We start from the raw sequence: 15,653 nt of genomic DNA, 5'->3' as shown, positions 1-15,653 counted from the left end.
TGGTCAGCATATGCTAGCTAAATCGTCAAGGTGTGACAAGGCCCTAATGCTCACACTTTCATACAAATATAAACCCACTCTAAATCTGCATTTTAACCAATGTGGGTCAAAAATGCTGACTTTCTAGACATGACAAATTTGGATCATGAACTTTTGAAATAATTTATTTGAATCCTAAGTTGTAGTATTGCAAAAGAAAATCTTTTTTTTTTTATAACTTAATGGTAAAAAATAAATAAATACATTTAAATAATGAGAAAGGTATTATATCTTTAATGTTTTTGGATCTGAAACATAGGTGGAGATGATGAATGAAGCTGTCTGAGAAAAATTGTTCTTTGCTCCCATTTTTGATCACTTTGTGCATCTTGTTTATTATTATTGTAAATGACGTCTTCATAGTTTACATGCACACAGACGTAGCTGAAGCTGCAGTACTGTAACAGTTCAAGACCAGCTGAGAAACATAAAGATTAAAAACCATTTTTACAAACTTTCTATCAATATATATCCAATATAGACAATGGTAAACACAGGAGAAAATGAAACAGGCAGGCAGATATTGATCAGCAATTAAGTGGTTGATTTAGTCATGCAGTACAAATATTTAACCCTCTGAGTAAACCAAACAAAAAATGTTTTTTTATATGAACTACATAACATTCTTAACATTCCAACTGATGATTCACGCACCACCAATCATAAGTAACCTTTCTCTCTCACTCATATAATGAGGAATCAATTTCTCAAAGTTGTAAAAACAAAAAGGCATCATGTCTTGGTAGAAACCTCAGGATGAAATTAACAACAATCAAATCAATTGTCCCTCAGGCGAAGGAGGTCTGCACGTCCACCTTCAGGAAATCCACCCTGCAGTGCTGCAGGTACCCTGCTGACAGAGCCACACGTTTGGAATCATAACCTCCTTCAACAGAGGCGATAACACCTAAACTGAGGATCAAATAAAAGCAAGCACATTGGTGCGGCAACATAACGTAATATCACATAAAAAGTAATCAGGCTGTATGAGAGCACATAGATCAAAATGATGAGCCCTATTCCCCGTCAGCCTGCATCTGGGGATGTGTTCATGCTATTTGTATCTGAGCACATTACACACGGAAATGTCACAAAAGATATTTGTTCACATAGAAGCAAAAAAATGAAATAAAAAAACAAGATGTAAATGAAACATGAGACTTTTTTTAAGTAAAAAAAAAAAAGACACTTAAAATTGGCAGTTAGAGATTGTGCACCACGTGGTCCAAACTGGGTTGAAAATCAAATTCCTTGACTTTGATTTTTGCAAAAATTTTAAATTTTAATGGCTGAAGACTATGTTCTCTAGCAAAGACACTGGTATCACCAAAACAGTTCTGTCCAGCAACCTCATGAATTTGTAAACTTTTCTCAGATGTTTCTCGGCTTCATAGGCCAAGTACCTGGAGACATGAATGTCATGTATGCAAATATGCCCCCTTTAACACTAAATTCTGTACTAAAACTAATTCCAGCTAAGCTGAACTGTATTCAGAGATCTCGTCTTTTTTCTCAGAGTACAGCCATTATTATTATTACCTCCGCCAAGGAGGCTAACAAAAAGACAGGAGGCAGAGCTGGAGGTGGCAGAGCTGAAGATGTTGAGATTCTCTTTGGGAGTGACAAGAATGGACAAGATTAGGAATGAACATATCAGAGGGACAGCTCAGGTGGGATGGTTTGGAGACAAAGTCAGAGAGGCGAGATTGAGATGGTTTAGACATGTGCAGAGGAGGGACCCAGGGTATATAGGGAGAAGGATGCTGAGGATGGAGCCACCAGGCAGGAGGAGAAGAGGGAGACCAAAGAGGAGGTTCATGGATGTGCTGAGAGAGGACATGCAGGTGGTTGGTGTGACAGAGGAAGATACAGAGGACAGGGTGAGATGGAAACAATTGATCTGCTGTGGCAACCCCTAACGGGAACAGCCAAAAGACAAAGAAGAAGAAGGAGGTTATGTTTTCAGTCACGTTTGTTTGTTTGTCTGTCTGTCAGCAGGATAACTCAAAAAGTTTTGAACGGATTTTGATGAAATTTTGTGGAGTGGTTGGAAATGACAAGAGGAACAAGTGATTAAATTTTAGTGGTGATCCGGATCACGATGCTAACGCGTTAGCATGTCTATGGCATTTTCAATGTTAAAAGTTAGCATTAAGCAGTTGCAGCTGTCATCACGTTTGGATGCATTTGTTTTCAAATTGTAATATTTCTTAAATTTATTTTTGTTGAAATTTTGTGGAGTGGTTGGAAATGACAAGCGGAACAAGTGATTAGGATCACGATGCTAACACGTTAGCATGTCTATGGCATTTTCAGTGTTAAAAGTTAGCATTAAGCAGTTGCAGTTGTCATCACGTTCGGGTGCATTTGTTTTCAAATTGTAATATTTCTTAAATTTATTTTTGTTTATATATTAATAATCTAATGATTATTATATACAATTTTAGAGAAAGAGACAAAAACAAATAGATCACTGTGCCAAGGAGGGAATCTCTTTAGGGTCAGTGACCCTATGGCCTTGTTTAGAGAAGTGTTTCATAAACGTTAAAAAATTCAAATATTGGCAGTTTAGTTGAATAATAAATTGAATTTTGTCTCATTTCTTTTGACTATAAGCACATGCAATATCAATATCAGTGCTTTTCTATTCTCTTCTTTTTCCTTTGACCTTTTTGCCTCTTCATTTTTGCAAGTGTAGGGGATTTTCTGTCTTCGGATCCCCTACCAGCAATTTTATGTGGTGAGCGAAGACTCAGAGACTGACAGGAAACAGACTTCAAAAACCAGATGATGTATTAAAAAGATGTCTTCACGGAATGAACAGAGTCACTATGGCAAGCATCCCACTCAATGTTGCAACCAAGAACCCCAACATAGTGCCCGCCTACATTTTGAGCCTTGGCACATCCGACCCCCAGGTGGGTGGGCCTTACCCTATTGCACGACTCGGTACAGTTTGAATGTATAGTGTGATTGGATGTAGTAGAGTGTTCCATTTGACATTATATGCAGGTGACATGCTCACGTTGTTTATCTGAATGGTATGTGTTATATTAAAACTATGTGCTGCCTGTGTCTTGTGTCAGCATGTTAAGCAAAGAACAGAATATTTCCTGATGCCTGTTGTCCCAGATGGAGATACAAAGACCTTATTTTTATCAGGTATGTACACTGTGTCATCAAGTGGTCTGAGGACAAGCGTCATGGAACATTCCATCCAACACAAGTAACTAGCATTAGCAATACTAGTAGTAATAGTAGTAGCAGCTGTCTCTTCTTGAGGCAACTTTAGTCGCGCCCTAATGGTTCTCTGGAATTCGGGATAGATGGGAGGTGAGAGCTTTGTTGGTGAAGATGAAGTTTTCACAAAAACTGTTTAAAATGTTTTCATTTTTTGAGTGCATATGTCTGCCTGTCATACATTCACTGTTGCTCTGTAGTACAGTTTTTGCAGTAGTGTTTGTACACAGCTTGTACATCCATCACAGAGTGGTGGTGGTGGTGGTGATGGTGGTGGTGTGTGTTGTCACTGTAAATGTGCGAAGTCGCTGAGCGTGTGAGTGAGGCTGCATGCACACAAGGCTGTGCACAGCAAGTCTGTATCTGACAGACATCAGGTTGTACAGTAGGGGATTGACAGCAGCACTGAGATAAAACAACACAGAAGACACAAGTTTGAAGTACTGAGACAGATAATACAGCGTGTCTGCATGTGTGTTTATGCGTGTAATACTGCCGCGTGTGCCATTGTCAGCGTGCATACTCATATCGACCATGTATGTGTTGTTCTTCACTTGAGTCTTTACACAAACATCACATTTGGGTAGTTCTCTCTGTGCATCTGCATCTGTGTTAACAACTATACCGGAAACGGTCCTGCCGTGTTTGTCTGAGTCTGATTGGGCAGTAAAGGAGCTTTTGTTTGTGCTGATGACAATATTGGTGTCGGACAATGTTCCAGTGTCTGCGTACAATTCCATGGGCACCTCCTGTCCGTCTGTACCAGTACCCTGAGAAAACGAGAGTAAGGTCCGACCGATGTGAAATGGCAACCAACAGAGGACAAAAGCCAAGACAATCACTCCTGGAGGAGAAAGGAGGGAAGGAAAATCAAGGAAAGGCTATTAGCATTAGGAATATCAGACCTTTTTTTTTTATCATATTCATAATATACCTTCTGACACCACCTGAAGGAGCCAGTCCATCACAGCAATTGCCACTTCCTCACTATACCAACCCTTGGGGCAGTTAGTAGGGATGGGGACAAGTCCGCCTATATCAAGTCAGAATCGATATCAAGACCTTAAAACCTCAGGTTTGATTAAAGACCAAGACTTTAGGAATCAAGATTGAGTCTTTGGAGGAGGCGAGACACCTTGAACTTAGTTAGACTTAACATGAGCCCTGTTAATATTCAAAAGTGAAATTTCTGTAGGGGTGACAGGTTCAGCAGCTCAGCTGTCATCAACTCGAACAATGAATGAGGTAAAAAAGTCCAAAAAATAAATAGTGATACTGAGCTCTTTTAAAGGCTCACGTTAGAGTGTGTTAATAATTTTTGATATAATCATTTATTGTCCATTTTAATTAATATGTATACATATTCCAGTCCAAGACTGAATCAAGATCAAATAGACTTTGAGGCAGAACAAAGTAAGTGAAAAGTTGGTCTTGAGTCCGGTCTTGGTTTCAAGACCGGTCTCAAGTCCTACCAATACTAACTATCAGATCTAAAGTAGGAGTATCCACCCACTGATATCTGGTCCCTTTCACATCTCCAAACATTTCAGACTGAGAGATGGCGGGGAGGAGCTTATAGAGTCAAGTATAGTCATTGAACAGAAGTGTTTGCCGATGTCAATATCTTTGCAGGACAATGAAGGTCCAAGTCTTTAAGGTCCTGGTGCTTCCTGTCTTACTTATTGGTTGTGAGACTTAGATGCTACTCAGTGTCCTAAGATGTCAACTCGATGTCTTTAGTAATAGGTCTCTTTGGTGGATCCTTGGGTACCACTTGAATGACTTTGTTATAAATGTAAGGTTACTTAGGAAGACTAAGCTGAGAAGTATCACTTGCATTGTGCGGGAACATCAGCTACAATGTTCTGGCCATGTGCTCGCATAATCCTTCATGTAGTTGCCTCAGTGTTCAGGACCTCCGCAGATGGAGAGGATCAAGTACATGTCCATGTTTCACCAGACTACAGTAGATAGATGGTTACTTTTAAGAAATGGGGATGGACCGGTTGTCTGCCTGGATGGCTGCCATTGAGGTGTGTGGTGGGCACAGTGACAGGACATGAGCTTAACTGAGTGTGAAAATGAAAGAAAAGGTATATACGGGCAGTGGTGGGCACAGTTCCACTAATCTGCTAACTACTATTAGCAAAGCTAACATTTTCGTTAGCAGAATAGCTTTTCAACTAACTTTGAAAACCATCAGTGGACCAATTAGCTTCTGCTAACCTTCAGTTGACTAACATTTTTTTGCTGGTAAAGTGAGTAAATTTAACTGTCAAAAACGTTCGTAAACCCTAAAACCATACATTTTAGTTCCTGTTTATGAATGCAGAGAGCTAGCTAACACTTTTGGTTTACAGGTCAAAGCACACCAGCGCCGGAAAGAAAACAAAAAGTTACACTCTGAACAAAAATGGTACGTTGGCAGCTCAAAAGTCAGTATTTTTATTTATTTTTCGTGCATTTGTTTTGTGTTTATGAACTCTATATGGGTGAGCTGTAGCTCTGTTAACATTTTATAAATATATAATATATGAACTGATATACATAAACTGTGACTTCTGATATTGTGATTTACTGCTTTTGATAAAGATGATGACAGTATTTGGTATTTTATTTTTTATTTATTTATTTTTCGTTCATACGTTTTGTGTTTGTGATCTTGGGAATGCCCAGCAGCCCCATCCATCCATCCATCCGTCCATCCATTTTCTTCCACTTTATCCGGAGTCGGGTCACAGGGGCAGTAGCTCAAGCAAAGCCGCCCAGACCTCCCGATCCACACACACCTCCTCCAGCTCCTCCGGGGGAACCCCAAGGCATTCCCAAACCAGCCAAGAGACGTAGTCCCTCCAGTGTGTCCTGGGTCTTCCCCGGGGCCTCCTCCCGATGGGACGTCCTCGGAACACCTCTCCAGCGAGGTGTCCAGGGGGCATCCGGAAAAGATGCCCGAGCCACCTCAGCTAGCTCCTTCCAACATGGAATTCCTCCACTTGAGGCAAGGACACTCCACCGACCTGAAGAGGGCAAGGCACCTTTTTCCGGTCGAGAACCATGGCCTCAGATTTGGAGGTGTTGATTTTCATCCCGGACGCTTCCCACTCAGCTGCAAACCACTGAAGGTCCTGATTTGACAAAGCCAACAGAACCACATCGTCCGCAAACAGCAGAGATGAGATTCTGTGGTCCCCAAACCTGGCTGCGCCTAGAAATTCTGTCCATAAAGATAATGAACAGGACCGGTGACAAAGGGTAGCCCTAGCGGAGGCCAACGTGCACTGGAAACAGGTTTGACTTACTACCGGCAATGCGAACCAAGCTCCTGCTGCGGTCGTACAGGGACCAGATAGCCCTTAGCAAAGGACCCCGGACCCTGTACTCCTGGAGCACCCCCCACAGGGTGCCCCAAGGGACACAGTCGAACGCCTTCTCCAGATCCACAAAGCACATGTGGACTGGTTGGGCAAACTCCCATGAACCCTCGAGCACCCAATGGAGTGTGTAGAGCTGGTCCAGTGTGCCACGACCAGGATGAAAGCCACACTGCTCCTCCTGAATCCGAGGTTCAGCTGTCGGTCGAATTCTCTTCTCCAGTACTCTGGAATAGACCTTACCAGGGAGGCTGAGGAATGTGATCCCCCTGTAGTTGGAACTCAGAGGCGGACTCATCCATCACCCAGGCCAAAGTCACTGAGGTGGTTGGAACACACCCTCTGGTCCCCCTTTTTAAACAAAGGGACCACCACCCAGGTCTGCCAATCCAGAGGCACTGTCCCCGACTGCCACGTGATGTTGCAGAGGCTTGTCAACCAAGACAGTCCCACAACATCCAGAGACTTAAGGTACTAAGGACGGATTTCATCCACTCCAGGAGCCTTGCCACCAAGGAGCTTTCTAACCAGCTCAGTGACTTCGGCCTGGGTGATGGATGAGTCCGCCTCTGAGTCCCCAGTCTCTGCTTCCTTCCTTTCGGAAGACGTGACAATGGGATATAGGAGATCCTCGAAGTATTCCTTCCACCGCCCGACAACATCCCAAGTCAGGGTCAACAGTTCCCCACTCGCACCATAGACAGTGCCGGTGGAGAGTTGCTTCTGCCTCCTGAGGCGTCGGACGGTTTGCCAGAATTTCTTCGAGGCCGAATGATAGTCCTCCTCCATGGCCTCCCCGAACTCCTCCCAGACCAGAGTTTTTGCCTCTGCGACCGCACGGGCTGCGGCACACTTGGCCTGCCGGTACCTGTCAGCTGCCTCCGGGGTCCTACTTACTAACAAAGACAAGTAGGACTCCTTCTTCAGTTTGACGGCATCCCTTACTTCTGGCGTCCACCACCGGGTTCGGGGATTGCCACCGTGACAGGGACCAGAGACCTTGTGACCACAGCTACGAGCGGCCACATCGACAGTGGAGGTGGAGAACATGGTCCACTTGGAATCCATGTCTCCAACTTCCCCCAGGATCTGGGAGAATCCAGATTCTGGTAGTTTGGCTGCTGGGATCTGGGAAACTGGGAAAACTGGGAAACTCGAAACTGGCTAATCAGTAGCCTACAATGTAGTACGATGTGGCTGCGACCGAGTCAGTACTAAAAGTTAGCGGATAGTGGTAACTTTAGCTAAATTTTTTTTTGGCCATTTATCAGTTTAGCGTTATAAAAGTTAACTTTTCAGTTAGCAGTTTGATGGTTATCGAAGCGAACTTTTTGGTTGGCGGTGCCCACTACTGTATGGGTTGGGGCAGATACACGTCAATTCTGGCAAAGTGGCCAATCTGAAGGCGAGAATTTGTACTTCTGCGACCAGCCGCTGCTTTTGTTTTGTCTCTAACTTGCTTCTAACAGCCAGCTGACAGCTATCATTGCCTGGAACGAGATTTATACACCAAGCTGACCTGACATGAACCATTGTACCTTAAATTGACTTAATTGATGAGTTTGACCCCTTTGAAAAGTGATACAATTACATGTATTTGTATTGAGCTCGGGGATGTGTTCATCAGCCAAAAATGGCCACCAGAGGGTGCTCAATGTAAAGTCTATGCCAACCCATATGGATACATACACAGGCACTGTGTGCACGTGTCTTTCTCACCCAGCATTTTGATGGTGTGTCGGTGACTTGGCTCTCTACGGTTGATTTGTGGGCGGAGCCACAATGTGCGTCCAATCAGGCCGTAGACCACTCCGAGGATGCAGAGTGATATCAGGAAGTACAAGTTGGAAAGAATCATCATGGCTGAAAGCAGGCCGGAGGAGATGGCATAATCAAAGCAGCGACACTCTCGGTTGTCCATCACTCCTCGTCGCGTCGCTTCAAAGCTCTCATCCTCTCCTCCTTCCATTTCTTCTTTCCCTCTTATCTTTCCCTCTCTTTCTTGTCCTCCTCCCACATCTGTTTTATTCTGAATATCACTGTAAGTTTCTTCTCCCTCTTTTTGCTTCCGTATTTGTAATTCTGTTGGTTCTATGTTTCTCTCCCTTTCCTTCCTGAACCATTTCATCTCCGTGACTCCTTCCCCCCATCCTTTTTCTCTCTCTAATTCTCCATGAACTGATGCAAACTGTTCATTCACATCTCCAACTATTGCGAGTCCTCCCTTTTTTCCTGCTGTGCTTGTCCACCCTGTGTCTTCTTCCCTAACCCAGAGTTCTGCCTCTTCTCCTCCCACGTCCTCAACTCCAACCATAACCAACACTGGCGCCGCACTAACAGCCGCACCCAGCCAAAGGCAGCCAATAAGAGTTCTGGTTTTGCGCCGTGTGACAAACGTTTTGGCCATGATTGGCCAGCAGACTGCCAGGTACCTCTCCAGGGAGAGGAAGGTGATATGGAGGATGGTGCAGTAGGTGCAGCACTCTGACACAAACATTGTTAGCTTACAGGCCAGATCTCCAAACGGCCACGGTCGCGGCCTCCAGAGCTGGGAAGCAGAGATTTTGTTTTGGTGTTTAGTTTTCAACAGAGGAAAATTTGTCTTAGTTGTACTGAATGAAACACTGTGTTTCTGTGCACATGAATATTTGAGTGCATACCTTATAGAGGTCCAGAGGCAACAGCAAGAGTATCAACAGATCGCTAACGGCCATGCTGCTCAGATAGAGGTAGGTGGACGTTCTCATGTGGGGGCGGAGCCAAACTACCAGAATCGTTAGTATGTTTCCCAGAAGGCCGAGGAGCATCAACGGAATATAAACCACAGTGACACACACTAGAAAAAGGAACATTAACACACACCGTGAGAAAAGAATATTTTAAACTCAAGTTCACAACATGGCACAGCAAAATCACCAGAGTTGAATTACCACTAGGAATTCTATGTGTGTCTACTTTTTTCAATGTTAAACCTTTTCTAGTACTAACAGAAAAGTACCTGTAACGTTGAGCATTCGTGTTAACTTTCCAAGCATGTGGATGGGGTCACACCCCATCCACATGCTGGTTGACATTTGATTAACAATAAACTGAAGCATCACAGAATCACAATGATGGCCAGAAGTGCCCCTGCTTGAGGCGGGGATTCAAGAATAGCTTATTACCTTGCTGAGGACTCTGAAACATCCCATCCAAAACTAGACCTTGGACTCTGTGGGCTTGACCTTAATATGGACTTTGCACCATTATGCTCTTGTTTTTGTAACTGCTTCTTTGTAACTGTGAGAATGATCTAAGTAGTTGGTCACGCCTCTGAGTCTGGTCTGCTTGAGGTTTCTTCTGCAAAAATGCCAGAGGGAGTTTTTCCTTACCACTGCGTGCTTGCTCAGGGGGGTTGGTAACCTTACCTGTGTGAAGCGTCTTGGGGCAGCATTGTTGTGATTTGGTGCTATATACAATAAATTGAATTGACCTGGGTTGAACATGGCAGCACAGTGGATTAGTGGTTAGCACTGGTGCCTCACAGCAAGAAGGTCATAGGATTGATTCCCACCTGTGGCCTTTCTGTGTGGTGTTTGCATGTTCGCCCCATGTTTGTGTGGGGTCTCTCCGGGTGCTCTGGCTTCCTCCCACATCCAAAGACATGCAGGTTAGGTGGATTGGAATCTTTAAATTGTGCATAGGTGTGCGTGCAGGTGTGAATGTGTTTGTTTGTCTGTATGTGCCCCTGGAATGGACTGGCGTCCTGTCCAGGTTGTACTCCACCTCATGCCCTATGACTGCTGGGATAGGCTACAGTCCCCCGTGACCCTTAATTGGAGTAAGTGGTTAAAAATGAGTGAGTGAGTGAGTGAGCAGAATGAACTTAACATAGAAAAAACTTTCTTTCACCAAAACGGCAAATCTAGACTTGCATCTCAGATGTACCTTCAGGCAAATTGTAGCTGAACTTTCAGGTCTTTTTTTTTTTTTTTTTTAAAGAAAACCCTCCTCTGTACCACTTCATCATGAAGCTGTATAACTGGTGATACAAAATGCAAACCATACACTATGCACAATTTCTCCAATCACAGTTACACTGTAGTGTGGGCCGCTGAAGAGGAGGTACTGCTGGCCCACCACCACCAGATGGCGCCCTGCTTGAAGTGCGGGCTTCAAGCACAGGGCGTCATAGCAACCGGGAGTGACAGCTGTCACTCGTCATCAGCACCAGCTGTCACTCATCCACATCACCATCACCATAAAGGCCGGACTGCCACTCCACCTCCCCGCCGAGAAATCAGCTACCTTAGAGGTAATATTCGCTGCTGTGTCTGAACTTAACACTGACTTATAGTCTGAACTTCTTTGCAGCCGTTTTCCTGTAAGTGTTGCCTTATCTGTGGGATTGGCGTTTGGTGTGATCAGCGACGGCTTCACTTCACACCCCAACCAGATAAGTAAGTGGTTAGACAGGAGCTGCACGAGTGTGTGATTGGAGGTGGAGGTGCTCCCTCCCAAAGGAACACAGACTGTGGGATTACTGAGTGTGCGTACTCACACTCATCTGTGCTGTTTTTGTTCTCTGCCAGCAGTGCCAGGTCTGACAGCTGGAGACGGTGGCCACCTGGGGACCCAGGACTTGGCGGCTCCGGTGTTCTTCAGATCCACTGGCGGTGAGGGCCGTGTGGGATCCGGCTCGGTTCTGGATGGGCGCCTCCTATCCTCAAGCCTGCCCACACGTCACTCAACGTGTAATTGCGTGTAGTTCCAAACTTGTTATTGTCTGTATTCCGTTGTGCACAATTTACAACATTAAATTGTTACTGTTTGGCTTATCCATTGCCCGTTCATTTACGCCCCCTGTTGTGGGTCCGTGTTCCTACACTTTCGCAACGCACACAAGCCTATAACTTCTTCTGGGTTGTCTGGGTGTCTTGGTGGCTTTCCTCACTCTTCTCCTTCTTGCAGACTCACTCGGTTTTTGAGAACTGTCTATTCCACACAGATTTATCTTAGAGTACCATACTGTTTGTATTTCTTGGTAATTGATGTAAATAAACTTCAAGACATATTCAGTGACTTGGAAATGTTCATGTATCCATCCCCTGACTTGTGTGAAGAAAAGTGGTAATAAAACTGACTATTTACAAGTATTATACCAAAGAGTTCCATTACTTATGCAACCCATAATCTTGGCTTTGATATTTTTAATTAATTTATACCAAGTTGTAAAGATTTGCTTTCAGTTTGAGTTTAAGGGTGATCATTTGGGGGGGGGGTTGTATTTTTTTTATTTGAAATGGCATAAATAAAATAAAAAGTGTGAAATACCAAGTGTTCTAAAACTTTTGGAGGACTGTGTGTGTGTGTGTGTGTGTGTGTGTGTGTGTGTGTGTGTGTGTGTGTGTGTGTGTGTGTGTGTGTGTGTGTGTGTATATATATATATATATATATATATATATATATATATACATAGATACATACAAGGTCTGTGAGAAAAGTATCATACCTTTTTATTTTTTTTAAAAAACTATATGGATTTGATTCATATGTTTTTACGTCAGCCAAGCTTGAACCTTCGTGCGCATGCGTGAGTTTTTCCACGCCTGTCGGTTGCGTCATTCGCCTGTGAGCACACCTTGCGGGAGGAGTGCTCCACCCCCCTCGTCGGAGTTCTGTTTGTGCGGAAAATGGCAGAACGCTTGGAGCAGCGCTATTGCATTAAATTCTGCCAGAAACTTGGTGACAGCCAAGTGGAAACAATTCGAAAAATCCAGACGGCTTTCGGAGATGAAGCCATGAGCACCACACGGATTAAGGAGTGGTACAACCGGTTTAAAGACGGACGCGTAACGGTGGCGAGTGAGCCGCGCTCCGGCCGACCATCAACGTCCCGAAATGACGAGATCGTTTCCAAAGTGAACGCTGTGGTGATGCGGGAACGAGCGAGTGACCATCCGAGAAATTGCGGGGGAAGTGGACATCAGTACTTTTTCGGCACATTCCATTGTTAGAGAAGATTTGGGCATGAAGCGAGTGGCTGCGAAGTTTGTGCCGAGGTTGCTGACAGCGGAGCAAAAGCACCTCCGTGTCGAAGTCTCACAGGACATGCTGGACTCCATTCACACTGATCCCAGCTTTATGGACACCATTATAACTGGTGATGAGTCCTGGGTGTACGGGTACGACCCGGAAACCAAATTCCAGTCGTCACAGTGGAAGCATTCCACGTCGCCACGACCGAAGAAGGCGCGCCAAGTGCGCAGCAATGTTAAGGTAATGCTGACTGGGTTTTTTTTTTTACTCCTGTGGTGTGGTACACCACGAGTACGCACCACAGGGTCAAACAGTAACGAAGGAGTATTACAGAGATGTCCTCCGTCGCCTCCGTGATGCTGTACGGCGCAAGAGACGGGAGTTGTGGGCCACAGGAAATTGGCGCCTCCACCACGACAATGCTCCAGCTCATTCCTCCAACTTAATTCGGACTTTTTTGTCTCAAAACCAAACTCCTGGCTCCATACTCTCCTGACATGGCCCTTTGCGACTTCTGGCTGTTCCCAAAAATCAAAACACCATTAAAAGGAACGCATTTTGAGACAAGGGAGGACATCATGGCTGCAACGACAGCGGCGCTGCGCTCCATCCCGAAAGAGGCTTTTTTGGAATGCTTCCAACAGTGGCGACAACACTGGGAGAAGTGTGTGGAGTCCCAAGGAGACTACTTCGAGGGTGATTAGGTTTCCAACGCTCCAGGTAAGCCAGTTTTTTTCCCCCAGCCAAAGGTCCGATACTTTTCTCACAGACCTCGTATATGTATATATATATATATATATATAAACACACACTGATAAAGTACATCAAGTGAGGTGTATTCCTGCAAGAAGTAAGAAGTTAGATTTTTGTTAAAAGCTGGTATTATCATAAAGCCTGTAATTTTATTTAAATGGTAAATGGACTGTATTTATGTAGCGCTTTTCCATCTGCACAAGACGCTCAAAGTGCTTTACAAATAATGCCTCACATTCACCCCGATGTGAGGGTGCTGTAATACAAGGCGCTCACCACACACCAGGTGCAATAGGGGATTAAAGATCTTGCCCAAGGGCCCTTAGTGATTTTCCAGTCAGGCAGGGATTTAAACTGAGGGTCTTCTGGTCTCAAGCCCAATGCCTTAACCAGTAGACCATCAACTCCCCTTTAATGTTACATTAACTTTTACAAAGTATAATATAGTATTATGTCTCTTCTTTAATGCTACGCCACAGAATTTATAGATGACACTCAGATTATTTACAAGAGGAGGTGAGGAAAAAAAAAGTTTTTCCATCCAAGCAGTTTATCGGTTTGTTTGTCATTTCATGCTAATTTTATATTTTCAATTACTTTATATCAAGTTGTAGAGATTTGCTTTGAGTTTGAGTTTAAAGAAGATAATTTTAGAATTTTTTTATGTTGAGAAGCCTAATTTACTTTTTGTATTAGAAATAGCTTAAAAAATAAAAATGTGTGAAATACAAAGGGGAGGAATATTTTTTTGCAAGGCACTGTATGTGTGGTGTTGGTGGAGGCATGTGCTCTAGGAGCACTCTCCATTTTTAATTATATTACTATATATAATTATAATTGAATTATTCTTTTGAGAAAATAAGTCCTGTGTGTAAAAATAATTATAAAGGTGAGTCATTATATAGATTCTTCCGAATGTAGAAATAAAAATATCAACAAAATTTGACTTGTAGTCTCGGTTTGACATTTGTATTTCTGATATTTATTTTTATCTGGTGCGAGTTTAAATTTTCATTTAGGAGAAAATGCTGCTCAGTGCCAAACATTAAAGGAATACAAAGGTTTTAAGCTGAACCTTCACCTCATGCTTGTAACCTTGAGCCTGCCCCTTGGTGTATGTGCCACTTTACATAAAAGCATACTGGCACATTTGTTGCCAACTCTCTTCTCTGTCAACTACACCCCAAAGGTAACTCATTTTTCATTTGTCATATGTCATAATTCATATAACATTACATAAATAATGTTTTTAATTCTAATGAGTTTGCACCTACCTAATTCAATCAATCCAAAACCTGGTTCCTCCCCTTGGTACTCTGTGTGGTTTGAGCAGTCCTCCAAGAAACCTGACACCAAGCCATAATTTTCATCTTCACAACCATTGCTTATGTCTCCATACTCCACGAGATCCATGATGATCCAAGGTGGGGTTGGAAAGAAAATGACAAAAGGAGGAGAAGGAGTGTGCACGAGTCTCCTACCTCACCGGACACACAGCTGACGCACACACATGGATTTCCTATGGTACTCAGTCACACGCTGATCTGAAGATGCTCAAATCTGTCAAGTGGAAAAGATACACAACAAAGTAAAATGAAAATGCATGCATGCAGTACTTTGAAACATTTTAGGCAACTTGTTTTGAATGTGAAGACCCCCAAAATTAAACTAAATATTGATTGCTTCAAAAGTGATCACACTTTTTGTGACAAGTACACTCATGAGGCAGTCTTTTACTATTGCTCAAGTGAAAAACATCCCTGACACCAATTCTAATTTTCAGTTCTACAGCATCACTTTTACTTTGAAAAAGAACACAGATATCCAGTATGTCAAAACAAAGAAAAGCAATGTGGCGAAAATTTGAGATCCGATGGCAATATTGCACCCTTTAAGTCATATGAAGGCGTGCCTCTTTAAGCATGTGTGTATCCTAGGACAGCAGATTTGCAAATGTAACTCCGCATATACGTAATAATACTGCATGCCAGTGACTGTTACTGCATTGCTCATTACTGCAAATCTCTGAAAATTAAAACAATCTGCCTTCATGAACACTGAAAACAATAACAAAACAGGTTTGGTCAACATCTTAATTTCATAGAACCTTCCAAACTAACTCTTCTCATACTCATTCTTATATACCTCAAAGTAATAAATAGTCATTCAGTGGGACATCGTCAATTCCTCCATCATCTGTCTTTACACTCATGCTTTGCATCTCTCTCTCTC

At 43.3% G+C, this 15,653-nt stretch overlaps 1 protein-coding gene across 1 annotated transcript; it reads right to left on the bottom strand.

Moving 5' to 3' along the window:
* Positions 1-827: 827 nt before the first annotated feature.
* LOC117528724 lies at positions 828-14,834 on the bottom strand. Its single transcript, XM_034191361.1, has 5 exons — positions 14,696-14,834; positions 9,311-9,486; positions 8,370-9,198; positions 3,526-4,123; positions 828-951 (listed from the first exon to the last, which is right to left on the bottom strand). The coding sequence occupies exons 1-5, from the start codon at positions 14,832-14,834 to the stop codon at positions 828-830; spliced, it is 1,866 nt and encodes a 621-aa protein (XP_034047252.1).
* Between the last annotated feature and the right edge of the window lie 819 nt (positions 14,835-15,653).

The sequence above is a fragment of the Thalassophryne amazonica genome, chromosome 16 (genome assembly GCF_902500255.1).
Source record: "Thalassophryne amazonica chromosome 16, fThaAma1.1, whole genome shotgun sequence".
Taxonomy (NCBI): domain Eukaryota; kingdom Metazoa; phylum Chordata; class Actinopteri; order Batrachoidiformes; family Batrachoididae; genus Thalassophryne; species Thalassophryne amazonica.
This window is presented reverse-complemented; position numbering and strand designations above follow the sequence as displayed.

Coding starts and splice junctions, on each gene's coding strand:
- LOC117528724 (XM_034191361.1), bottom strand. CDS start 14,834: ATGGATCTCGTGGAGTATGGAGACATAAGCAATGGTTGTGAAGATGAA. Junction 4,124..8,369: donor ACACACCATCAAAATGCTGG/GTGAGAAAGACA, acceptor TTTCTCCTCCAG/GAGTGATTGTCTTGGCTTTT. Junction 952..3,525: donor ACCACCACCACCACCACTCT/GTGATGGATGTA, acceptor TTTGATCCTCAG/TTTAGGTGTTATCGCCTCTG.